Here is a 26,060-nt window from a genome sequence, read left to right as displayed (position 1 = left end):
AAGAGGATTTTTATTATATTATTGTTATTACTATTCTATTAACATGGAATCAAATGCGAGATTGGTTAAATAACACGTTATTCTGTTACTGTATAATGTATAGATCCTATAGGCGTACAATTGGGTAATAAAAGATATTACAATACAATGACAAAACTATTTAATTGATCAGCCCCTTTGTCGGCCTCTCGCGGTCGCGTTCTTTTAATACATCCATGGTCGCGGGTGACGTCACACACACTGCGTCATCTGCATGCGACAGCAGCACACACACACCGTCAGGCGATAATGGGCGAAGGGCACAAGAAGTGGATATGAGCGCTTCAGACTCAGTTTTCTCGGGTTTTTAATGTACATTTTTACTGTACGCTATCGTGCTGTGTCGAGACACTGACTGACGACCTCCTCTATCGGTTTGGTATTGGTGTCACTTTACATTGAGAGAGCTGTTTACAGGAAGCAGGAACCGAGAGGGGCTCGTAATTAGCTAGCTGAAGAGAGGAAGGGGTCGGGAAACAGGTCTACAGCAGTGATCTGACCTTCCACACTTGGCTATTTCACACCTGTAACACCTCCGAGTCTTTTGTGAGTATCCCGTTTTGACAGCGTTATCTTTTAAAGATGCCTTCTAGACTGATGTAAATAATCTCAGCCAGTCACCTGCACCAGTCACGGGATGAATAAAGTACTCTATCTATCTATCTATCTATCTATCTATTCTGTCCACCTGCTTTAGCTGCTGTTTTGATTAGTCTATTCGCAGCCAGTGTTGGGCAAGTTACTTTCAAAATGTAATACATTACACATTTACTAGTTACTTTCATTTGAAAGTAATACGTTACTTTACAATATTACTGTCTGTATTACACTACTTTTGCATTAATTTCACCAAAATAACAGCAGCAGCAGAATGACATCGCCGCCCCGGAACCATCGCGATAAATAATTTCAACCGTCTTGAAGTCAGTGTAAACCGTCCACAATTCTAAATGTTATCCTTTTCCTTTGTTATTGTCATCTATAGTGGTTATTTGCATAAAAAACAGACACAATTTGATTAGAAAATGATTGTATCTTTATTTAAATGTGCCTTGATGAAAAAAAAACTCACTTTGTAACTTGTGTTACTTGACAAAGTAACTGGTATAATATTACTGAAATCCTGGTAATAAGTTATATTACTGAGTTACTGCTAAAAGTAATATATTAGGCTACATGTAATATGTTACTTTTGTAATGAGTTAGCCCCAACACTGTTCGCAGCAGCTCATAACAACCTTAATGTTAATGAAAAATGATCACACTCGTTTGCTTGTAGAGGTATTTGCCAGGAAGTTGAATGCAGTATTCTGTTAGCTGAAACTAATATAATACCTACACCCACTCACATACTGTATATTTATATACTGTAACGTTAAGCCTGACGATGCTTTTGACAGTTAGCTACATTTTGGAAACGTGTTTGACTGACGAGTTGCATTTTTCCGAACTGTAACTGTGCAGTTATGGATGCATCAAAGTCCTGAGGACACAGGATGGCGTCGGAGGCTGCAGTCTCCCCACCTGCTACCATAACCAGCCCCGCCCAGAGGGACTACTATTGGCTTCGCTCCTTTGTAGCTGGAGGTAGGATGTTACACATTAACCCATTAATACCTGATGCCGCATTTGTGTGTGTATCCCTTTAAAACCGCGTCACGCGGTTCGCGGTCTTAAGGGGATATACACGCAAATACTCCATCAGGTATCAATGGGTTAAACTGTTAATTGAAGTAATTATATGATCTACTAAAGTAGAATTTGACACTGGGCCGCAAGGTGGCTTAGTTAGATGGTCCTTCAACCAGAGGACCCAAGATCAAGCAACCAACCCTGCTGATCCGGATTCAGGGCCAAAATATTTGATTGGTACTCTATAAAATAACCCTTCAGCCAGAGGCAGAACTCGCCATCTTCGGCTGCTCGGAATCCTCTCTGCTCCTCCCTCCAAAGCGCTAACCACTATGCCAAGAGAGCTAAGCTCCTTGGTGGGGCTGGTTAACAGGCCTTTATACTGGAGACTGAGAGTGAGTTTATGCAACCTACTCGATACCATCTGACTGTCTCTCTCTTTAATGTTGGTTGGCACTATCTTTAGATAGCTGGCTTATTCCATGACTTCAGCATGAAGTTCGAACTTGACACGAATGAACATGACAAATATCATGTATCTGTACAATGTGTCCATACTGTGTTTGTTTCTGTTTTTGTTTAGGTGTAGCAGGATGCTGTGCCAAGTGCACCATCGCTCCTCTGGACAGAATCAAGATTCTGCTCCAGGCCCAGAACCCGCACTACAAGCATCTAGGTGAAATGTCACTAGCTAAGTCTGCACCCGCACTACAAGCATCTAGGTGAAATGTCACTAGCTAAGTCTGCAGCTGCATTCGGTGTTTATTTTCACACGCAGCACTTGTGCCGCGTCACTCAAACTTCTCATCTGTCTTGCAGGAGTGTTTGCCACTCTCCGAGCCGTGCCAAAGAAAGAAGGTTATCTTGGCTTGTACAAGGGCAACGGGGCTATGATGGTTAGGATATTTCCCTATGGGGCCATCCAGTTCATGGCCTTCGACAATTATAAAAAGGTACATATTCTACAATCAGTATATTATCCAACCTAGTTTGTTTAGGAAAACGTGCGGTATTCAGCATGTGTTTGCCATCACAAATCTTTGCTAAAAACAAAGCTTTTGGTCTGCACAATATTTTTTGATGCATCAAATGAAACCCATGACCTTGAACTTTGAACTTTGACTTTTTTTTGTTCTCTCTTCTCATCCTCTGCATTACAGCTGCTAAGTAAACAGCTTGGGATCTCTGGACACATCCACCGCCTCATGGCAGGATCTATGGCAGGTCATTCACCTTTCTGACCGATAGGATTTACCATTTAAATGTACACACCCCCACCCTATTGTGCTGTTTCTAACAGTTGCTTCTCATATAACACTATTCATTATTGGTGGAACATGCAGTGTTGTTTCTTCTCCTGAATCATAGGCTACCATTGCACTTGTCATTTCCACGTGACTTTTGTTTCCTTGAATCACACCAGGGTGCAAACTGCAATAAGTATCACATGATGCACACAAATATGATTTTGCACACAAATATGATTTTGCACACAGCGACTGGATCTTCAAAACCAGATATGGAAGTGACAGGACTCACATTAGGATGAGAATTCGGTTCCACCCAAAATGTGGTTACTACAAGCAATGTAAAGAGAGAGAGTGCGGGGAAATGTAATGCAGTCACATATCTAAATGAATATAACCCAATTTAGACTCATCTCTGAATCATAATCATATTCAGGTCACGTGTGGACACGTACAGCCATGTGATCTCATCAAATCTAATCTTCAGAATCAGAGCAAATCACGCTGAAATGACGAGTGTAACAGCAGCCATAAACTGTGTTTTACAACTGTTACTTGTTAACTGTGTTTTTATAACTGTTACGTGTTTTCAGGGATGACTGCGGTGATTTGCACCTACCCTCTGGATGTGATCCGAGCCAGGCTGGCCTTCCAGGTGACAGGAGAGCACCGCTACACCGGCATCGCCAACGCCTTCCAGACCATCTACCTGAAGGTGAGCTGGAAGTGTTCAAAAATCCTCGCCTCTAGACATGAAGTCTGCCCAAAACAACATGCTCCTTAATGAAAATAAATGTGTTGCTATGCACATATCATTCAGTCAAAATCCGCCATCAGCACCACCTCTTTCCATTAATGATAGTAATCGAACGACCATGAAACATTTTTGTATTTCAATTTGCGGAGTAAAATTATGTGGAGTTTGTGGAGATTGTGGAGTTAAAGCAATGTCCAAACATAAAGCAGTTTAAAATAAAATATAGTCAAATGGTTTTCCAGAGGTATAGAGATGAAGAGGGGGTTTGATATCTATGATTTGTTTACAAGAGCAGTTAACTAAGTTCATTTTTATTATTCATTATATGTCTGACCATAAAGGGAACAGGTAGTTTCGAAATTAGTAAATTATGTTTTGAGGAAAAGGGGTGGGATTAAATAGGTGTATACTTCTTCCCACTCCTTTTCAAATATGTAATGACCAAAATTGAGTTTGATCTTTGTGTTTCTTTAATACATTTATATATTTTAATGGCTTAAGGCTATATCTGTACTTATTGTTTGTTGTTGTTGCATATTTGAAATAAACTTCAATCAATCAATAACATCTGCATGGCTGTCCTGCATGAAATCAAAGTGCTGGGACTCTCCATCCAGCACAACCTCAGGTGGACTGACCAGGGGCTGGTTACACAAAGCACCTTAAGTTAAGATTTTCCTTGGGGTCCGATTTAAGGTGTCCCTAAAATAAAATTGGTTGCACAAAACACCCTTAAATCTTCTCCTAAAGGTTAAACATTTGAAGGAAAACGTAAGCACAAGTCTACTGTCATTACACAGCATTACCCCTTTTGTTGTTGTTTAGGATTTGCATGAGCTTTTGCTTTGTGCATTTTATTGTTGACCTGCTGCATTATTATTGAAATTGTATCTTTTATCTCTCTGCTGCTTTTTAATATATTACATGTGTGTAAATTGGCGTGTGATTTCAGTCTGGAAATGCATGCGAAGCACTAATAAAACCTACTACTACTACTACTCCATTAAACCTGCATGTATGGTATTCATTGCATGCCCTTTGTAAATATTGTCTTTAAGTGTCTAGACCTATGTACTCTGCCCTGTGTTTCTAAGGAGGGGGGCGTCCCAGGCTTCTACAGGGGACTGACCCCAACACTTATTGGCATGGCCCCTTACGCAGGTGAGTACTGCGATAGCTTCATAGATCTGTGTTGTTGAATTATTCCCGTCATGATCTGCAGATTGATAATAATAATAGTTTTGGATCCAAGATGGTTCTGAGTCACTGTAGAGAGCAACATGAGGTATCTGGGCGGCATTAGCTCAGGAGGCAGAGCTGTCGCCTGGGAATCGGAAGGTTCCCGGTTCAAGGCTGGCTCCTCCCGGTACCGTGCCGAAGTGTCCTTGAGCAAGACACTGAACCCCTAACTGCTCTCGACGAGCAGTTGGCACCTTGCATAGTTGCAGACACCGTCGGTGTGCGAGTGTGAATGTGAGGTATTCGTGTTGGGTAGTCGATAGTCGATATATAAATGCGCCCTATAAATATAGTCCATTTACCATTTACCATCTGTCTGACCGCTTTCACATTTGTAACCAGAATTCTCTGTCCCGCTGCGGTCGTCCTCCAGGTTTCTCATTCTTCACCTTTGGCACCCTGAAGAGTCTGGGCTTGAAACACTTCCCAGAGCAGCTGGGCCATCCGTCCTCAGACAACCCAGATGTCCTGGTTCTGAAGACCCGAGTCAACCTGCTGTGCGGAGGCATCGCCGGGGCCATCGCTCAGACCATATCGTAAGTGGGCGGGGCAGTGTGTTAGTGATGACTTGGATTGATTGATGATTGATAAAGCACATTATTATATGCTGTTGTATTTGTCCTCCAGAAGACTAAAGGTGGTTCCCTCGCTGTGTCTTTTCTCACTAGTTACCCGTTGGATGTGGCGAGGAGAAGAATGCAGTTAGGAACTGTGCTTCCTGACTCTGAGAAATGTCTGTAAGTAACTCATTTCTCCTCTCAGGATTCTGCTATACCATGCATTGATCTGCTGTACATTATTACATGGGGCTGTGAAGTGGACATGATAAGGTGATTATGCCATTATGTATAGCAGGGATACTTGCTTTGCCCGGGGGCCACTTTGGTGAAATGATAGAAGGCCAGGGGCCAGTTAATAAACAAACACTATACATTTTTCTCTAGCGGATTGTAGGTTTTTGGGGTGTCAGTCGGAGTTTAGTATGACAATGTTGTGCACACCGGATAGTTAGTTAGGTTAAGTACATACATAAGTGCCTGGGTAGCGAGCAGACGGCGGTATTTGACAATTTAGCAGCTAAATCATAGATTATTGAAAGATATTCCATATTCCAGACTGAAATGCTATAACAGAAGTGGAGTAGTTTCAGATTAATTCCTTCGGGGAGGGGTGTCCAATCTTTTTTGAATGGGGGCTAGATTAGATTATGTGGAAACACCTGGGGGGCCAGCTGCTTCTAGCATCGGGTTATTTAAAAATACAGTTGTACTCTAAGGGTTTTATTTTCAGTGCCGTATTAGTCCTTAACACGTTGAGTGCCATAGCCGAGATATCTCGTCTTACATAATCCAACGGTTGAGTGCCATAGACGAGCTATCTCGTCTTACATAAACATTTTTTTTTTTTGACGGTGGGACATCAATCAACCCCTTTTACGTCTTCTATATCAATATTGGGAGGAAGAGAATGTGTATAATCTATTTTACCGACCACTAAGTGGCGACAGTTCTCTCCCAAGACAGAGAGAAAGCCACAGCCAGCCACAGCCAGAGCCACAGCCAGCCAGCGCGCTGGAGAAAGCCAGTGTAATTTTCAAGGAAGTAGCTGGGCGAAAACTCTTTCGATTTCACACACACACACACACACACACACACACACACACACACACACGCGCGCGCGCGCGCACACACACACACTCGAGTACCTTTGCGCATAAATAAGACCAGAATCGCAAAAGCTTATTCAAAGCTCTCAGCCGACACCTCAAGAAACAGTTTTACAGTCCAGACGGCCGCGGAGAATCCTCCCTCAGCAGCACAGACGGAGGGAGGAGTTTGGAGACACACACACACTCTCTCTCTCTCTCTCTCTCTCTCTCTAGTCCCGAGAGAGAGAGAGAGAGAGAGGAGAGAGAGAGAGAGAGAGAGAGAGAGAGAGAGAGAGAGAGAGCACACAGAGTGGGAGACAGACACGCTGTGGGGGCAAAGAACGGACAGAGATCTCTTCCTAGCCGCGGAGCAACGCGCGAACACACACACACACACACACACACACACACACACACACACAATACAGTATACAGACTTGCCCAAGGGCACCCATAATCACAGGCAGGTGACTGTTCTGCTGTTTGATTGAATTTCACAAAACTGCGATTATCTCAGCTTCCTGTCTCATACGCTAAAACCATGCTGTACTCAACGGCTAATATCTACATAACTACTAACTCTGCAAACTAACTCTTTTAGACAGAGAAAGCACACATTATATTAGTTATTTTTAGATGATTGGTGTTCACGAAGTCTTAACAGAAAAGAATCCTCGGCTGTTGTAAAATGAGCCAGAATCCTCAAAAAAAAACCTGGCACAACTTACCTACAGGATTGAAAAAACGGCTGGCACTCAATGTGTTAAAAAACTAGTCCAGGGCTCACCTGGTAGAGCGCGTACCACAGAATTTTGCTTAGGCCGTACTACAGCTGCACTACATGCAGCGGCCACTGCGTCTCACTGGAGTCTGTTGGTTTGAATGTAGTCTTAGTCCTTCGCACGGCCGCCCCGGGTTCGAATCCGACCCGTGGTCCTTTGCTGCATGTCATACATGCACACACCACACACCTCTCTCTGTCTCTGTCTACTGTCCTGTCCAATAAAGGCCAACATGCCCAAAACAAAACGAAAAGAAGTCCAGGATATAAACATTGTGCTTTGGTTAGGCGTCTATTCCAAATGTTGAATGTTTAGCGTGGGCTTAGAACATTATGATGGAACTTATATGATGGCATTCCCATGCCATCAATCAATTATGTCTCAAGGAAAATGACAGTTATACACTGCATGTCAAAAAAAACCTACATGGTTTTTGCCAAAAACTGCATGGGATTAGCATAAAGTTGTCATGTCTGTAAAGAGGAGACCCGTGGCTATCCATAGACCCCTTGAGGCTTGAGGATCAGAATTGTTTTTGCTTAGGGGGTATTTTCTTTTTTTGATTAATTCCTTGTTATTTCCCATTTTTTGCCATCCTGACACTTGATTGTGTGCAACTTTTGACACTTCACTCACTGTAGAGTTTGTAGTTCCTACACGTTTCCAGGAGCGCTGCATGAATTAAATCTTTTGTTGTTATTATCCTAACATTCTTTTTCTTCCTCTTGTACCTGAACAGAACGCTGACGAAGACCCTGAAGTATGTGTACCATGAGTATGGGGTGAAGAAAGGACTGTACCGAGGCCTGTCCCTCAACTACATCCGCTGTATCCCCTCACAGGCTGTGGCCTTCACCACCTATGAGTTCATGAAACAGTACCTCCACCTCAACTAGCTTTCTTTCTTTTTTGACTGCTCTCCTAGTCTGCGCCTGGGCCAGTGTGCTCCAAGTCATCTGCTAGTCTGCACCTGGGCCAGTGTGCTCCAAGTCATCTGCTAGTCTGCACCTGGGCCAGCGTGCTCCAAGTCATCTGCTAGTCTGCGCCTGGGCCAGTGTGCCCCAAGTCATCTGCTAGTCTGCACCTGGGCCAGTGTGCTCCAAGTCATCTCCTAGTCTGCGCCTGGGCCAGTGTGCTCCAAGTCATCTCCTAGTCTGCGTCTGGGCCAGTGTGCTCCAAGTCATCTGCTAGTCTGCACCTGGGCCACGTGCTCCAAGTCATCTGCTAGTCTGCACCTGGGCCACGTGCTCCAAGTCATCTCCTAGTCTGCACCTGGGCCAGTGTACTCCAAGTCATCTCCTAGTCTGCGTCTGGGCCAGTGTGCTCCAAGTCATCTGCTAGTCTGCACCTGGGCCAGTGTGCTCCAAGTCATCTGCTAGTCTGCACCTGGGCCAGTGTGCTCCAAGTCATCTGCTAGTCTGCACCTGGGCCAGTGTGCCGAGTGCTCCAAGTCATCTTAAGCAGATTGAGATCAATGCTTCCTTCATACAGTGAGTTGAGGCTCACTTACTACAGTACGTCTTCCCTTCAGTGTGAGCATGGCCTTCTGTCAGAGGTGATGATGCACGAGGACAGTGGACAGTGAGGCACTGTGCCCAAGCCTTGTCCAACTGTCCTAAATCCTAATCCAGGCACTCTTAGCTCCTGCTTTTGCAACTCACCACCACCTCTGAGAGATGATTGTCTCAGCTGCCCAACATGTGGCTGGGATTTGGGCAACTCCTTTAGCAACTAATCCCCATGGATACAGCAGACAGTGGCAGCATGGTCTGGATGGCTTGGGGCAACGCTATGGCTCCCTATGTTGTTGGCAACTCCACAGCGACCCCTTTATTGTACAGTATGTAGTATGTAGTGGCCCCCAGCTCAGTCACAAACACTCGTGCTTTCACTGATGTCTTCTGTGTCTCTTTACCTACCTGACTCAAGTCATTTTAAACTGGGCAATATCAAAAAAAAAAATCTGTCCGACAGTTTCTCTCAAAAGAAGGCAGTTTGTTTTAATAGTACGTCTGGAACACTGTTAAGTTCTACAGTCACCTGCATTTTGTTCATCGTCCACCATATTGTCTTGTTCCTGTTGTGAGTTCCTGATGAAACATTTGATAACTCTCATAGCTTCTTAGGCTATTGTTGAGAAGCTTGCTGGCGTTCCTTAGAAGTCCAGTGATCTGCAGTGTTTTGTCTCTTACGGGTCTTAGTGTGTCTTTACATTTGATCATGCAGGTTTGAGGTCCAACGCCTTTTTAGACAATTGGGTGTTTGTGTGCCATTTTCATTTCCTTCATCCTCTACAGTATGTTAGTCAGTGTACACATCACCTGCTCTGTGCTTTTATAGCTCTTTAGAACGATGCAGTGGCCACGTGGCACTTGATTGGTTGTCAAACATTTGAATGGAGCAGTGACTGTATAGAGAGCCAAAGTGGAACGTCACTTCCTGCTTCAGCACTGTACCAGAGATTTTCATCCGCCATTTATTTTCCCATAGACATTTCGTAAAATGCTTATAAAAATAGTTTTACGTGTTCAAACCAAACGGTTCAGCTATATTTAGAAACAGGAGAGATCGCGTAACATTTCACTCGGACTTAAAGAAAATATTTTTTCAATGTTGTTTTTTAAAGTTTTGGTCCGAGTGAAATGTTCTACTATGGTCTCTCCCGATTCTAAATATAGCTGAACCCGTTTGGTTTGACAAAGTAAAACTATTTTTATAAGCGTTTTACGAAATGTCTATGGGAAAATAAATGGCGGATGAAAATCTCTGGTACAGTGCTGAAGCAGGAAGTGACGTTCACTTTGCCTCTCTATGGGTTTTCCGTTGCTGAAACTTGATTTTTATTTAATTTTGTTTGTTTTTGTGGTCGATTGTGCTCATTTGAGGAGGAAGAGGAGCTGTGATGTAGGAGAGGAACACTGTAACTTCAATGTACGGGTGATGAAGAAGACCCTCCTCATACACATTAGTGCACGTGCACTCACATGTTGTTTTAGTCTGTAGCTTTCTGTACACCCATGCTCTGTTATGATCAGAGAGGAACTCTGATGTTTTTGAGAGTTGGTGAGATCTCAATTAGAAGATGCTCAGAACTTTGTAAGTTTGAAATGTCAGAGAGGTTCGTTTGGTGGAAAGGAACGCATTCAGGGGGGAAAAGTGCACTTGCCACTTTTGTTTTCTTTTATTTATTGACTCAGCTACCTGTTGCCACTAGGTGGCAGCATTGACTATAAATCGTACTGTTTAGCATCAGAGCTAGACACGACTCCATACAGGTTTCATACATGTAGCAAAAAAGTCGAGAGATTGTCAACTGTAGGCTGAGGCTCCTCTTTTGCTTGAGGAAAGGAAGTGGTCAGGTGGTGAGTTTCATATTATGCAGTGTTTTTAACCCAGTTCAACCACAGTCTTCGACAGTCGGCCGCTGAACAGCCTCACTGGAGCAATCGGTCGCTCGAGTGCCTTGCTCCAGGGCATCTAGATATTAATAACTGTATGACGGAAAAGTGTTATTCAATCACTTTTCATCACAAATCCACTATGGGCTTTTAGGCTGCCACTCATGTTAGTGTGTTGGTTTGTCTATAAGCTCCTTCCTCACTTCATCCTCTTCCCCTTTTCTACCGGACGCTGTCTTACCTCACATATTGTATTTGACTACATTCTTCATCTATTCAGTAGATGCCACCTGGCACATTTGTTGATCATTGTACGTGAAGTGGAGGAAATTGTACATGAAGTGGAGGAAATTGCAGAAGACTATAATGACCTGTTGAGCTCTAAAAACATAATTGTAGTCATTTTCCAGAATGGAAATAACTCATTAAGACTGTACAGAACAACTCAAAATGCCTGTGAACGCACAAAACGTGAAACTTGTGTTCGGTGTTGGATTGTGATTTGTTTCTCCTCTAGTCATTTCAAATCCGCTGTTCTCTCCAACAGTGTGAAGGCATCTCTGCCTGCCTGGCTCAGTAAAGGTTTATCAACCTGAATGATTCTTCCAAATCACCTCCATTCCTGAAGGTGCTGCAGGCACATCTGCTAGTGAAATTGTAACATTGTAACAAATAATAAGGCTTTTCTGTGTAACATTGTAACAAAGAATAAGGCTCTTCTGTGTAACATTGTAACAAATAACAAGGCTCTTCTGTGTAACATTGTAACAAACAAGGCTCTTCTGTGTAACATTGATTGTCAAATGTTTTGTAATGATGGATGAGTTGCAACATTCAGCTGCCTCCTGGGGCTTCACAGTATAATCACATCCTCCAACTGATGAGAAGTGGCAGTTGCTATTTTGATCAACAAAAAAATAGGTTTTGAGCAACACAGCATTTCTCCACTGGAAGGTTCACGCACGGTGCCAAGTCTTCTGTCCCACGAGATGATGTTTACCAGCGTTTCTCCTTGTAAATGAATGGCTCGTGTCAAATGACATTCATAGTCTTCTATTGATCCAATCCAAGTACGGGATCTTTCACTATTTATGTGAAACAATTTTCTTTTTTTCTGCTGTCAAAATCGTCAAGAACAAACCAGTTCTGTTCCTGCTGCTGGCTGTAACCGATAATTATGTAAAACAATTCAGATATTTCATATATTTATTTATGATTGAAATGTATGTAATGGTGGTACTCTATTGGGAAGGGAAGTTTGGGATGTGACTGAAAGAAAGGTAAATCATGACAACTAATATAATGTACTGTAGTTATGAGAACTACTGAACAAAGAAAAGTTTTTTTTTTTTTTTTTTTTTTTTATATCTTTGTCAGTTAGATTTTCCCTCTTTGTACATTGTCAGTTTTGTCTGCCATGCTTTTATATGCTGCGTCTGAACATGACCTACATTAAATGTCACCCTCTTGTCTGAGTCGATGCCATGCTTGATCTGTCATTAGCCATCAAATGTACATGTTTCATGTAAACGTTTATAATGTCTTTTTGCCAGCCAATGAAAGAGTCAAAGAGGACCATAACTTGTTTCAGTTGTGATCATCCATGTTTTTTTCTAACTGGTGGAGATATCTTGTTTGAAACCAAACGTTTCAAATAGAAACGGGTTAACTCCATTTCCCACTTTGAGTCTCACACACACACACACACACACACACACACACACTGTTCATATAGTTTCAACTCTGGCCAGCAAAAACAATGGCGGGACTCTACCTTGTATTTGCATGTATTTTGTTAGAATACACTACCTGTTGTCTGATGTCGCCTCCTGATTTGACTGGTAAATGTGATGAAACACATTTTTCTCCATCTGTGAATATATGACTTGTAATTTAAATACAGTCAGAGAGCCTGATGTGAAACAGTCAGGCGTTCTCTGCTTCTTTCTTCGTAATACCTATATCCCATTGTGCTTGCATCAAGCTGATCACTCCTATATTGTTTGCAGAAAAAAGAAAATGTATCCAATATCAGCTCGCGACAATATGACACCTTTTCCCCCACGCTCTGTGTGTTTGGAGGAAATCATATTGTAAGAGACGTGTGCAACAATGTTGTATTCTGACCTGAATCGCAGTGTGGGAGTGGACAGTGCACCCCCCCCCCTGCTTGATTACATGTTGATGCTTTTTGCAGTGCAGAGCAGAGGGGTGTTGGTGAAAGTATTTTTACAGTGCAGAACAGAGAGGTGTTGGTGAAAGTCTTTTTACAGTGCAGAACAGAGAGGTGTTGGTGAAAGTCTTTTTACAGTGCAGAACAGAGGGTTGTTGGTGAAAGTCTTTTTGCAGTGTAGAGCAGAGGGGTGTTGGTGAAAGTCTTTTTACAGTGCAGAGCAGAGGGATGTTGGTGAAAGTGTTTTTACAGTGCAGATCAGAGGGATGTTGGTGAAAGTCTTTTTACAGTGCAGATCAGAGGGATGTTGGTGAAAGTGTTTTTACAGTGCAGATCAGAGGGATGTTGGTGAAAGTCTTTTTACAGTGCAGATCAGAGGGATGTTGGTGAAAGTCTTTTTACAGTGCAGATCAGAGGGATGTTGGTGAAAGTCTTTTTACAGTGCAGATCAGAGGGATGTTGGTGAAAGTCTTTTTACAGTGCAGAGCAGAGGGTTGTTGGTGAAAGTCTTTTTACAGTGCAGAACAGAGAGGTGTTGGTGAAAGTCTTTTTACAGTGCAGAGCAGAGGGTTGTTGGTGAAAGTCTTTTTGCAGTGCAGAGCAGAGGGATGTTGGTGAAAGTCTTTTTGCAGTGCAGAGCAGAGGGATGTTGGTGAAAGTCTTTTTACAGTGCAGAGCAGAGGGTTGTTGGTGAAAGTCTTTTTACAGTGCAGAGCAGAGGGTTGTTGGTGAAAGTCTTTTTACAGTGCAGAGCAGAGGGATGTTGGTGAAAGTCTTTTTGCAGTGCAGAGCAGAGGTGTTGGTGAAAGTCTTTTTACAGTGCAGAGCAGAGAGGTGTTGGTGAAAGTGTTTTTACAGTGCAGATCAGAGAGGTGTTGGTGAAAGTGTTTTTACAGTGCAGAACAGAGAGGTGTTGGTGAAAGTCTTTTTACAGTGCAGATCAGAGAGGTGTTGGTGAAAGTCTTTTTACAGTGCAGAGCAGAGGGATGTTGGTGAAAGTCTTTTTACAGTGCAGATCAGAGAGGTGTTGGTGAAAGTCTTTTTACAGTGCAGAGCAGAGGGATGTTGGTGAAAGTCTTTTTACAGTGCAGGACAGAGAGGTGTTGGTGAAAGTCTTTTTACAGTGCAGAGCAGAGAGGTGTTGGTGAAAGTGTTTTTACAGTGCAGAACAGAGAGGTGTTGGTGAAAGTGTTTTTACAGTGCAGAGAGGTGTTGGTGAAAGTCTTTTTACAGTGCAGAGCAGAGAGGTGTTGGTGAAAGTGTTTTTACAGTGCAGAGCAGAGAGGTGTTGGTGAAAGTCTTTTTACAGTGCAGAACAGAGAGGTGTTGGTGAAAGTCTTTTTACAGTGCAGATCAGAGAGGTGTTGGTGAAAGTCTTTTTACAGTGCAGAACAGAGAGGTGTTGGTGAAAGTCTTTTTACAGTGCAGAGCAGAGGGTTGTTGGTGAAAGTCTTTTTACAGTGCAGATCAGAGAGGTGTTGGTGAAAGTCTTTTTACAGTGCAGAACAGAGAGGTGGCGAGTTATTAGGAAAGTGAGGAGAAGTTCAACAGTGCAGCCGAGTGAGACGGACCACAGCAACGGGCCACAGTGCTTCTCAATGCTTGGAACAGTAAGAGACTTTCTTTGGTGGGGCTAAAAGCTGTCCGTGCGGAGGTTGTGCTGCAGTTGCTTTGCGACAGATCTCTCCATCTCCTGCTGAGACTCCTCTCCTCTCCAGCCTGCACCATCCATGCCATCCTACACGGTGACCGTCGCCACGGGGAGCCAGTGGTTCGCCGGGACAGACGACTACATCTATGTCACCCTGGTGGGCACGGAGAGCTCCAGCGAGAGAACACTGCTGGACAAAGCTCTGTACAATGACTTTGAGAGAGGGGCGGTAAGTTACTTTATCATCCTTTCGAGCTGTGATGAGACCACTGTATCTGTACTATTGAGTGTCTGGATCGTGGATGTATTAAATGAAGTCTTGATACAATGCAATTTTACATTTTGATTCAATGAAAGATCAACAGAAAAACACTGGGTTTGTTGAGGTTGCATATTGCTTGTGAATAAAAGAAAGAGGAAGAACTCGGGTCTAGGGGCTGTTGCAACTCAGATTAATTCTATTAGCTTATTGAAGAGTTTAATTCAAAATCCTCGCCACATAGTCTACTCTTACAAAATGATTCCTGGCATGAAAGTAAAGCACATTGTGAATTCATATTTAAGATATTAACTATCTTAAGGTTTTTGCTAAAAAAAAAAAATTCTTTCATTTGGGACTTTCTGTGATTTTTAATGATCAGTTCAGATAGCAGCCCCCCCCCCCCCCCCCCCTCCATACAGTAGTTTTGAATCATGTAACCATTATTTTAGAAAATGTTGACTAGTTAGAGTAGAGAGTTGAAAATCTTTCTGTCACTTGTAAGGAGCAAAGGAAACCAAAAATTATACTTGGCAAGTTAAACTGCTGCCTGCGGTCTATTCTGCAATGATCAAATATATAGTCACTACGGCAGATAGATAGGCTAAAATAAAATAAAATATTTATTTATTTAATTATTACAAATATTCCTTCAAGATAACGTAATCATTAAAATAAATTACAAAATGATTGGACTTCCTGTACTTCTTGCAGGAAGTGTGTGAAAATACATTATTGAAATAAAGACAGTACTTCCTATAAATAGCAGAGCCTTAATAAACTCAGTCCAAGCCCTGCAGTTATAAATAATATATATATACAGAATATATATATACAGTATATATATATACAGAATATATATATATATATATATATATATATATATATATATATATATATATATATATATATATATATATATATATATATATATATATATATATATGTAACCGAGTTGAATCAGCACGGATTCCTCGTGAGTCCCGAGTGGTAGTGAGTGGATTGGTTAAACTCACTCCCCAGGTATAAAGGCATGTTAACCAGCTCCGCCAAGGGAGCTAGCTCTCTTGGTGTTGCGGTTAACATGCTGGACTCCCAAGCCGAGGGTCGGCAGTTCGAATCCACCCCTGGACAAGCCCTTAACATGGGTTGCTGCAAGTACCACCTACACAACGCCGTTACATATATATATATATATATATATATATATATATAAATAAATAAAGTGTGTTTTGTTACAATGTATGATGTGTAAACGCCTTGCCTCATACTTGCTCCCTCTTTGTTCACTGACTGACTGCAGGTGGACTCGTACCATGTGACTGTGGGCGAGCACCTGGGAGACATTGCCCTGGTGAAGATTGAGAAGAGGAAGTACTGGGTGCAGGACGACTGGTACTGCAAGTACCTCACAGTCAAGACCCCGACCGGAGATTACGTGGAGTTCCCCTGCTTCCGCTGGCTGGTGGGCGACAAGGAAGTGGTGCTGCGGGACGGAAGAGGTAGCCATCTGTTAGAGAATGGAATTTCCACTCTTCTCCGCTAATGTGATAATTATAACAGCCTATCTAAACCAAATGAATTGAAGCCAGGAGTCCAGGAAGATGTCTTATGAAAGTATATTTATTACCATAACATTCTCCTATACACTGTGTTATAGGAGAGACTGAATCTCAATGTACCATCTGATCAATGTACAGAGTCCAAATATTCAGCAAATGACTGACAGTTTAACATATGCTTTATACTGTAAGGAGGAAAAGCAGAGAGGAGGGGGATGAACTTTGGAAATGTGTGTGCGTCCACTTGAGTCTGACAGGGAAACTGTTATCAGTTGTTATTGGACACGATGCACTGCCCAAGGTCTCAGCAAAGAGGAGAAGTCCTCAATGCCACTGGGGTGAATCTATATGTGTGAGATGTCATGTCATGTTAACTTATAGCATAATTATGCGTATGCAATTATTAGCTTATTGAATAGGAAATGGCATGGAACTTGTATTTTTCTCCAACAATCCACCCAATTGTTATGTTTATCAACTATAACAAAAATAATAACAAAATTTAAGTTCACTAAATTCCATTCTCTAACACCATCAATTTATCCTTTCCTCTTCTTTTCAGCTTGAATGTCTTTCTTTCTGTTTTTGGACGCTTAATTTCTCCATTTCGCCTCCAGCCAGGATTTGCACCGAATCCCCACAAACCAACAAATCCCATTTGAAATCACTTTGTCTAACAGTTGTATCTATTTTAGCGCGCCTGCCTCAGGATGATAAGACCAGACTGGTCAAACAGCACAGGCAAAAAGAACTGGAAACGAGACAGAAAACGTACAGGCAAGAAGTTCACTTTGCACAAAGTCTGGCCATATTTATACACTAGCTTGCACGCATTCACACATGCAGCAACCGTTTTGTAATTGGATAGTGATGCTGAACATGCCCACGACTGACCCTGCTCTCCCTTTATAGATGGAAAGAGTGGCAACCCGGCATCCCTATGAGTGTAGATGCCAACGGACACAAGGATCTGCCCCGGGACATCCAGTTTGACAGTGAGAAGGGAGTGGACTTCGTACTGAACTACAGCAAGGCGTATGTACTCCGTTTAATTAACACCCCTCCGCCAGCGATGGTGAAGTGTGAACTTTGTGTCACTGCTGGTGCCTCTGAGTTCACACTTATTGCTCACAAGTCTTTTTCTTTTTCATTGTAAAGCAGCTCACCTGGAGCCACCAGCAGGGTCCTGAGGTCCAGCATAATGATGACATAATGACATGTTTCTCTTTGTTCTAGTCAGGACTACCTGGAGTACAGGGGCGTCATTGTGTCACTATCACAGGGACATTTGCATGTGTGCCTGTGGGCTTGCACGCTCATAGAGGAACAAGATGTTCCTTTAGCTGCTGGTCACACGATCACATCGCTCCCGTCATTGTCTTCAGCAGGTTGTCATATCTGCATTTTCCTTTTTGAACTAGAGAGAGAGAAATGACAAACTGTTGAAGAAAATGATAGACCTATGGTAATATCCAACCGGCGTTTCAGAAGTGTTGCAATGCTACATCTTTGTGGACTAGATGATTGAAATATTGCATTGGAATACATCAGATTTCAGATGCTTTGACTTTGTGACCGATGTGAATGTGATATAGTGGTAACCATGGTGATGATTGTAATAACGATGATGATGATGATGATTCCCCCAGCATAGAAAACCTATTTGTGAACCAGTTCATGCACATGTTCCAGTCCTCCTGGAGTGATTTTGGTGATTTTGAGAAGATCTTTGTCAGAATCAAAAACACAATTTCAGGTCAGCCTCAGCTCTGAATTATATTATGTTACTGTATGTTGTTCTGTTCTGTTCTGTTCTGTTCTGTTCTGTTCTGTTCTGTTCCGTTCCGTTGTTACATGTATGTTGTTTGTTATGTTGTTCTGTTCTGTTCTGTTCTATTCTGGGTAGAACTTTACATTACAGCTCTGTGACAACATGGTAATAGGGGGTAATAGTGTCCTAATAATTAAGTAATATCATGTAATTACCAAACTAATAGCTGTGGTACTTTGTGTAATAACCATGAATTAGGGCTGCACTTAATTTCATGTCAATAGTAGGTTAAACCAAACATCTAGAGACATAGAGATTACCTGGACGATCCCCCAGAGCTAGCTCTCTTGGGGTTGTGCGCTTAGCAAGCAGGAGATCGGCGGATCGAATCCCGCCGCCACCTCTGTACAAGCTCTCAACATGGGTTGCTGCCAGTAACCGTCAACACAACGCAGGCTCCAATTAATCTAATATTACCATACAATTAAATGGAAAAAGAGAGTTTAGCATTTTTGCAGCCCTGATTCATGGTTCTTATTACACAGAAACTACCACAGCTATTACCTGGTTATTACTTTGATAATTACATGTCATTACCTAATTATCACACTATTACCCTCCTATTACCATGTTGTTACCAAGCTGTAATGTAAAGTGCTACCCTGTTCTGCTGTGCTATGCTATGCTATGCTATGCTATGCTATGCTATGCTATGCTATGCTATGCTATGTTACGTTATGTTATGTTATGATCTTCCAGAGTATGTGATGAAGCACTGGAAGGAGGACTTCATGTTTGGCTACCAGTACCTGAATGGTTGCAACCCAGTAGTGATCCAGAAGTGCGCCAAACTTCCAGACAAGTTCCCCGTCACGCATGAGATGGTGGCCGTCTGCCTGGAGCGAGAGCTGACTCTGGAGCAGGAAGTCGAGGTAGAAATACTGCTCTTTATGTTTTCTCTGCATTTTGATTTTTCCGAGTTGAACTTTCTCCTTTTCTGTTATCTCAAGTGTTTGCTCAGGTTAACATTAGATAGTGAAAAGTAGCAGCTCCAACTGGGGTCTTTGCCCCCCTCAGTTGTATTTACTCACATTCATTTGAACACATGCCATGGCTGGATTGACAGCTAAACCAACCAATGACTGTTCATGACTAAAAACAATGATCGTTCCTGAATGACGTGACGGTAAGATAACAGCATATGATTGACAGTTAACCTAAACAATGAAAGCTTATAAACGCTGTGGTGGATCTTATCTTAACATCAGTCACACAATGGTCAGCTGCCTTCAGAGGAAAAGAAAGAAAGAATAGATAATGCCTCCCCGTCACACACACACACACACGCACGCACGCACGCACGCACACACACACACACACACACACACACACACACACACACGTAAAACACTGTCGTGTCTCCAGGCAGGAAACATATACATAGCAGACTACGAGGTGTTAGATGGCATCAGTCCTAACCGCACAGACCCGTGCACCCTGCAGTACCTGGCAGCTCCCATCTGTCTGCTCTACAAGAACGCTGCGAACAAGATCCTGCCTCTGGCCATCCAGGTAAAGCGGGCGTGGTGAGCAGCAACATACAGTAAAATGACTAACAAAGATGCTTAGGGGAAATGTATTGGAGTAAAAGTATATGTTTTATGTAGGAAATGTATTGGAGTAAAAGTGAAGGTTAACAGAAATATAAATACTCAAATAAAGTACAGATACTCCCACTTCCCCCCCCACACACAAATATTTAACCTTACACCTCTGTCTTCTCTCTTCCAGCTGGGGCAGACTCCAGGTGAGGACAACCCAATCTTCCTGCCCTCTGATGGGCAGTATGACTGGCTGCTGGCTAAGATCTGGGTCCGCTCCTCCGACTTCCACCATCACCAGACCGTCACTCATCTGCTCAGGACACATCTGATGACAGAGGTCTTCGGCATCGCCATGTTCAGGCAGCTTCCTGCTGTCCACCCTGTATATAAGGTAAATAAGGTCATACTGTGGTGTATAGCTGAGAAGTTGGTTGGTTGGTTGGTTGGTTGGTTGGTTGGTTGGTTGTACTGTATAATGTGCTTGTGCTTTTCCCCAGCTACTTATTCCACACATTCGCTTCACCATCGCTATCAACACCAAGGCTAGAGAACAGCTGATCTGTGAGTTTGGCATCTTTGACAAGGTGAGTTTGTCGAGGTATAGAAGAGTGATGTAGAGACAGGTATAATATAACAATATTGATCATGGTGGTCTCTCAAACCTTTAGGTGGATGAATCCGATTGTAATATTACTTTACATTCATTCGTTGCCAAATATGGTCCTATTCGTCCTCAGTGATTAATATTAAGATGCTTCTACCAGACAACCGTTTCTGCATTGAACATTTTTACTGATTTCTGAAAGACCATTGAATAATAATGTGATGCCTCATGGCCTATGATGCTATTATGTTATTTATTAATGTTTCTGATGACAGTAAATTGTACAGTAAAAGGAGGGACATGACATTATCCAAGACAACATAACCTGTCAATGTCTTTGTTATGACAACTTGACATTTACCAAGACAACACAACCTGCCATAAACATGACATAGCAGGATGTCATTAAGTGCAATTACACTTTCAAATGAGTTTATATGGGTGTCATTAATATTTTCCTTGAGCTCAACTACAGTGGTACACTTTGAACCCTTCATTAAGATGCCATTAAGTGTAATTACACTGTCCTGGTTAATGTCTAGTTGTCATAACAAAGACATCTCAAACAATGTCAACTTTGCATTAACAATGACATCATTTACCGAATGACACTTCATGACAACGGTCATAAACATTCATAACGCCTTCTTCATGTTCATAACAGGTGTCGTGTCATGGCTATGACAGTGTCATGTCAGTCAAGAGGTTAATTAAGACAGCAGTTGCCTTTGAAACAACATGCCAGACCAGACATGGTGACATCTCTTCTGACATTAATGACTTTGATGTCTCCTCCTCCAACAGATAACGAGCACCCTGATTAGCTGGAGGCATAGCGAGTGAAGTGTGTGATTAGCTGGAGGCATAGCGACTGAAGTGTGTGATTAGCTGGAGGCATAGTGTGTGGTTATCTCCTTCTCCCCCCTCCTCCTCCACCAGGCTAACGCCACAGGCGGCGGGGGTCACGTGCAGATGATCCAGAAGGCGGTGAAGTCTCTGACGTTCAGGTCCATGTGCTTCCCTGACGGCATCAAGGCCCGCGGGATGGACAGCAAGGAGGAGCTGCCCACCTACTTCTACAGAGACGACGGGAACAGAGTGTGGGAGGCCACCAAGAGGTGTGTGTGAGAACTGCAGTGTGTGTGTGAGAAGTGTGTGTGTGTATACAGCGGAGGTGGAAAAAGTACTCGAATCCTTTACTAAAACGGAGAAAACACCAGTAAACAACAGCAAAAGTAGCAAAACCAATACATAAGACATGGTAGAAAATGTCATTGAAAGTTAAAGTTCTGTATTCAAAATTGTACTTTAAAGTCACTCACCGGCTTCACTATTCCAAGCATAAATTACACAGGATCTTCCCTTTTCAGCCATTTGGGACCCATTTCTAGCCTACCCTGATGAGGTTAAATTGGATCAACTGGTGTCTGCTATTAACTGAGCAGAGTTGTACCACAGACAGATTCCTTTCCCATAAGATGTCAGATAAATCAATGCCAAGTTCCCCCTGCCACGCTTCCCTACATAGAGCTTTTTGGCACTGTTAGAAATGTGTGTTTCTGGTGACTTTGAACGGCTGTACCATTCCCTGCAATTCAGTTTGCGATACTAACTGGACGACTGTAGTTCACTGTATCCTGCACGCAGAATGTGTATCTTGGTTATGTATGGGCGATATGGCAAATGGACGAAACTCCAAAAAAGTTAGCGTATCCCTTTAACCCATTGATACCCGATGCAGCATTTGTGTGTGTGTATCCCTTTAAGCGGTTCGCGGTCTTAAAGGGATACACACACAAATGAGGGATATACACGCAAATGCTGCATCAGGTATCAATGGGTTAACCGCAACCGCTGCTCAGTGGAGCTGCTCAGTGGCCAGCAGATCAGCCTGTGGTTGTACCATAGACTGTATAATTAATAGGGTTGTACTGGTCAGCTTCCAGGTGTGAATGTGTGTGTGAATGTGAACAGGGCACTGATGAAAAAGAGAGCATTGCTCTCAGTGAGGCTCCCCCTGTATAAATAAAGGTGAGAAATGAAACATCAAACACAATGTAGCCACACAAAAAGTAGAATAATGATATACATAATGCATACTGATATACATAATGTAACAAAATGTAGCATTGACAGATGAATACATATGTAGCACTCAAGGGTATACCAAACACTGTCTTCTCCAGATGTAAAGGCCATTATTCTTGCATCTCTGTTCTCCCCCGTGTGAGTGTGAGAGAGAGAGAGAGTATGAGAGCAGATGATAAATGAGAGGAGTTTTATTTCATGTTGTATCCCCCCCCGGTGTAACGGGCGTCCTCGTGTCTCTTCCTCTTTCGCAGCTTTGCGTCTGATGTGGTGCGAATCTACTACAGCAGCGACGAGAAGGTCCAGGGGGACACAGAGATCCAGGCCTTTGTGAAGGATGTGTGCAGCTTCGGTATGCAAGACTGGGATCACTGTGGTGGGTAACACATAACACATTGCAGACATCTTTTTAAAGTGCCTCTACATGTCATATCCAATCATACAACAAATGCAACAATGCAGTGGCCTAACCAACCTGTAGACTTTGTATTAGATTGGAATAGTGCAGTGAAGACAGGAGGGAACAGATGTGTGTAGCATGGCACATTCAAACCCATTCAGCCATAGTAGATGGGTGGCTTGAAGGTGAAGAGGGGAATTAAGGGACAGCTCATCCTAAAATCCAAAATACATATTTTCCCTCTCACCTGTAGTGCTATTTATCCATCTATATCATTTTGGGATAGTTGCCTGCGTTTTGGAGATATCGGCCACAGAGATGTCTGCCTTCTCTCCAATACAATGGAACTGGATGGCACTCGGCTTGTGGTGCTCGAAGCACCAAAAAAATACATTTGAAAAACTCAACAGCATTGTCTCTTTCCAGAAATCACGAGTTAGTTACTCAAGATAATGCACAGACTTCGTTGTGAGCAGTTTCATGTAGGAACTATTTTCTTTTGCAGTCTCGTGTAGGAACTAGCTAGCAGCTAGTGGCTGTAGTTCGGTCAAAATAAAATAGTTCCTCCATGAAACTGCTCATAACAAGGTCTGTGGATTATCTTGAGTAACGGGGTCGTGATTTCTGGAAAGAGACAATGCTGTTGAGTTTTTCAAATGTATTTCTTTGGCGCTTTGAGCACCACAAGCCGAGTGCCATCCAGTTCCATTGTATTGGAGAGAAGGCAGAAACTCTGCGGACGATGATATCTCCAAAACTCAGGCAACTAACACAAAACGATATAGATGGATAAATAGCACTACAGGTGAGAGGGAACATATGTATTTTGGATTTTAGGGTGAGCTGTCCCTTTAACAATTGTGTGACTGACTGACTGAAGCCAGTTTAAAATATGTTTCCTGCATTTCACCATTACCTGCTGTGTGCGTTGTGCAAGCCTTTACGCAAGCTCATGTCACAAGCATCATCTGCCCGCACTCTCTGCACAGAGTTTCCCAAGTCGCTGAAGTCACGCGAGGAGCTGGCAGAGTACCTGACCGTCGTCATCTTCACCGCCTCGGCCCAGCATGCAGCTGTCAACTTTGGACAGGTGGGTTATCGATGAGAGGGGACAACATTTCATTTAGATTACGACTGACGTGCAATAACGGCATGTCAACTCCGCAGTGATGATGGATGTGTTGTTTTAGATCGGCTGGATCCATCGTCCATAGGACTGACTGTCAGAAAGGCCTTTTATCTCAGAGAACAGCTTGTGTGTGTGTGTGTGTGTGTGTGTGTGCGTGTGTGTGTGTGTGTGTGCGTGTGTGCGTGTGCGTGTGTGTGTGTTTGCGTGTGTGCGTGTGCGTGTGTGTTTGCGTGCGTGCGTGCGTTCTTGTACAGCTATCTTAGTGAGAACCAATTTGAGTTTTATACCTGGGAACTGAGGACATTTGAGGAAAGTGAGGACATTTTGGTCAGCCTTCACCTTCTCACACAACTTCAAAGGCTGTTTGAAGGTTAAGACTTGGTAGGTTGGTGGGTGATTCTCATGAACATGGTACAACTCATAGCAAACATCAAAGATCATTGTATACAATGGGGGGAGGGGGGAGGGGGGATGGGGAAGGTCATGGGCAGGTTGGAAAGTCCTGGAACCACCTGGAAAGTCCTGGAAATCACCCTGGGAACCGCCTCACGACGATACACCTGGTCAGATCATGGGCTGGAAATTTGCATGGCGGTTATCATACGGGGAAGATCATGGGCAGGTCTTAAAGTCCTGGAAAATACCTGACACCCACACCCCACGTTGGATTGGGCTGAACATGTGCGTGGCATGGTTTTATGATCTGCTGAAGGTAATGGGCAGCTTGTAAAGTCCTCGAACCACCTGGAAAGTCCTGGAAACCACCTCCCCAGGTCGGATTGGGATGAAGATTTGCATGGTGGGTTATGATCCGGGGGAAGGTCATGGGCAGGTTGGACAGTCTTGCAAACCACCTGGAAAGTCCTGGAAACAACCTCAACACCACCATCGTGTGTGTGTGTGTGTGCGTGTGTGTGTGTGTGTGTGTGTGTGTGTGTGTGTGTGTGTGTGTGTGTGTGTGTGTGCGTGCGTGCGTGCGTGTGTGTGTGTGTGTGTGTGTGTGTGTGTGTGTGTGTGTGTGTGTGTGTGTGTGCGTGCGTGCGTGCGTGCGTGCGTGCGTGCGTGCGTGCGTGCGTGCGTGCATGTGTGCTCACAAGCTCACCCCCCCGTATTCTTTTTTGTGTTGGTTCCAGTATGACTGGTGCTCCTGGATCCCCAACGCCCCGTCCACCATGCGGAAGCCGCCTCCCACAGAGAAAGGCGTGGCAGACGTGAAGCTGATCATCGAGAGCCTCCCTGACCGCGGCCGCTCCAGCTGGCACCTAGGGGCCGTCTGGGCCCTCAGCCAGTACCAGGAGAACGAGGTGCAGAGAGGCCACTCCATGTCCGTGTCCATGTCATCCATACACACACGCATCCAAACACAGAGCGCATGCTCAATCATATGTTCCATTCCCCCCCATCTTTATTTTATTTTTATTTTATTTATTTTTGTTGCTCCAACAGAAATGTATTATGGTCACTGGCAATTCAGTAGGTCACGGGTCGGCTTGGATCCAGCCTTAAAACTTGTTATATAAGGATTTTTCAAAAATGTCTATGGAGAACGGGAAACTTCTGGGGCAAGAGATGTCACATAAGCTGGTGAAGGAGACTGGACAGTCCCTGAGAGAAACAGCTGTGTAGCTGGTTGCTGGTTCAAATCCCACCTCTTTCACTCTTTATGCTTGTTGTTGTTGTCAGTGCCAGTCACTTGTAGAAATCAGAAGCTGAAGTCCAAACAGCTCACAGCTCAGCATGTTGAGTAGCTGAGTCTCTGTCTCTACCTGACTGTCAGAGGGTGGGTTCCATCCCCGATGGAGTAGACATGTCTTTAACACGCCGTGTCTTTTACATGCCAATGTGACACGGCACCTCCTACAGGCAGATCCACAGCAATACACATTGTGGACAGCACCTCCTACAGGCAGATCCACAGCAATACACATTGTGGACAGAGTGCAAAGAAATCCAACTGACGACTCCATACTGGGCAGATAGAGTGTAGATGTGTTTCACGCCTGGCGGCCGCACTACACACGCTCAGTAATACACAGCAAAAAGAGTCAGTAAAATTTTAGCTGTGTGTGGTTTTGGG

At 43.4% G+C, this 26,060-nt stretch overlaps 3 protein-coding genes across 4 annotated transcripts in view; all 3 read left to right on the top strand.

The window, feature by feature from the left end:
- Positions 1-26,060, top strand: part of LOC310796326 (transmembrane protein 150A) — a 243,518-nt gene that overhangs the window by 83,076 nt on the left and 134,382 nt on the right. The window lies entirely within an intron of this gene.
- slc25a16 (solute carrier family 25 member 16) lies at positions 446-8,429 on the top strand. Of its 2 annotated transcripts, XM_083658002.1 has the most exons (10): positions 446-585; positions 1,504-1,626; positions 2,255-2,347; positions 2,491-2,624; positions 2,832-2,895; positions 3,512-3,633; positions 4,770-4,836; positions 5,288-5,450; positions 5,583-5,651; positions 8,084-8,429. In XM_083658002.1, the coding sequence occupies exons 2-10, from the start codon at positions 1,536-1,538 to the stop codon at positions 8,238-8,240; spliced, it is 960 nt and encodes a 319-aa protein (XP_083514128.1). In that variant the 5' UTR covers positions 446-585; positions 1,504-1,535; the 3' UTR covers positions 8,241-8,429. The 2 variants fall into 2 exon arrangements, with proteins under 2 accessions (XP_083514128.1, XP_083514129.1); XM_083658003.1 differs by lacking the exons at positions 446-585; positions 1,504-1,626; positions 2,255-2,347 and adding an exon at positions 2,380-2,393.
- The window catches only part of alox5a (arachidonate 5-lipoxygenase a), a 12,270-nt gene continuing 638 nt past the window's right edge, over positions 14,429-26,060 (top strand). Inside the window, exons 1-13 of the mRNA XM_083657959.1 lie at positions 14,429-14,795; positions 16,129-16,327; positions 17,083-17,164; positions 17,300-17,422; positions 18,037-18,143; positions 18,918-19,090; positions 19,584-19,730; positions 19,950-20,153; positions 20,260-20,346; positions 21,306-21,484; positions 22,709-22,830; positions 23,844-23,944; positions 25,117-25,287. Coding sequence (XP_083514085.1) covers positions 14,646-14,795; positions 16,129-16,327; positions 17,083-17,164; positions 17,300-17,422; positions 18,037-18,143; positions 18,918-19,090; positions 19,584-19,730; positions 19,950-20,153; positions 20,260-20,346; positions 21,306-21,484; positions 22,709-22,830; positions 23,844-23,944; positions 25,117-25,287 — 1,845 coding nt within the window. The 5' untranslated portion in view covers positions 14,429-14,645. The remainder of the gene's footprint in view (positions 14,796-16,128; positions 16,328-17,082; positions 17,165-17,299; positions 17,423-18,036; positions 18,144-18,917; positions 19,091-19,583; positions 19,731-19,949; positions 20,154-20,259; positions 20,347-21,305; positions 21,485-22,708; positions 22,831-23,843; positions 23,945-25,116; positions 25,288-26,060) is intronic.

This window comes from Poromitra crassiceps (assembly GCF_964638095.1).
Source record: "Poromitra crassiceps genome assembly, chromosome: 22".
NCBI lineage: Eukaryota > Metazoa > Chordata > Actinopteri > Beryciformes > Melamphaidae > Poromitra > Poromitra crassiceps.
The sequence above is the reverse complement of the archived record's forward strand: the minus strand, read 5'-3'. Positions and strand labels throughout refer to the sequence as shown.

Bases quoted from the DNA above. Each gene is read 5' to 3' on its own strand.
- slc25a16 (XM_083658002.1), top strand. From the start codon at position 1,536: ATGGCGTCGGAGGCTGCAGTCTCCCCACCTGCTACCATAACCAGCCCC. The intron at 2,348-2,490 runs GTGAAATGTCAC...TCTGTCTTGCAG, and splicing joins CCCGCACTACAAGCATCTAG to GAGTGTTTGCCACTCTCCGA. The intron at 5,652-8,083 runs GTAAGTAACTCA...GTACCTGAACAG, and splicing joins CCTGACTCTGAGAAATGTCT to AACGCTGACGAAGACCCTGA.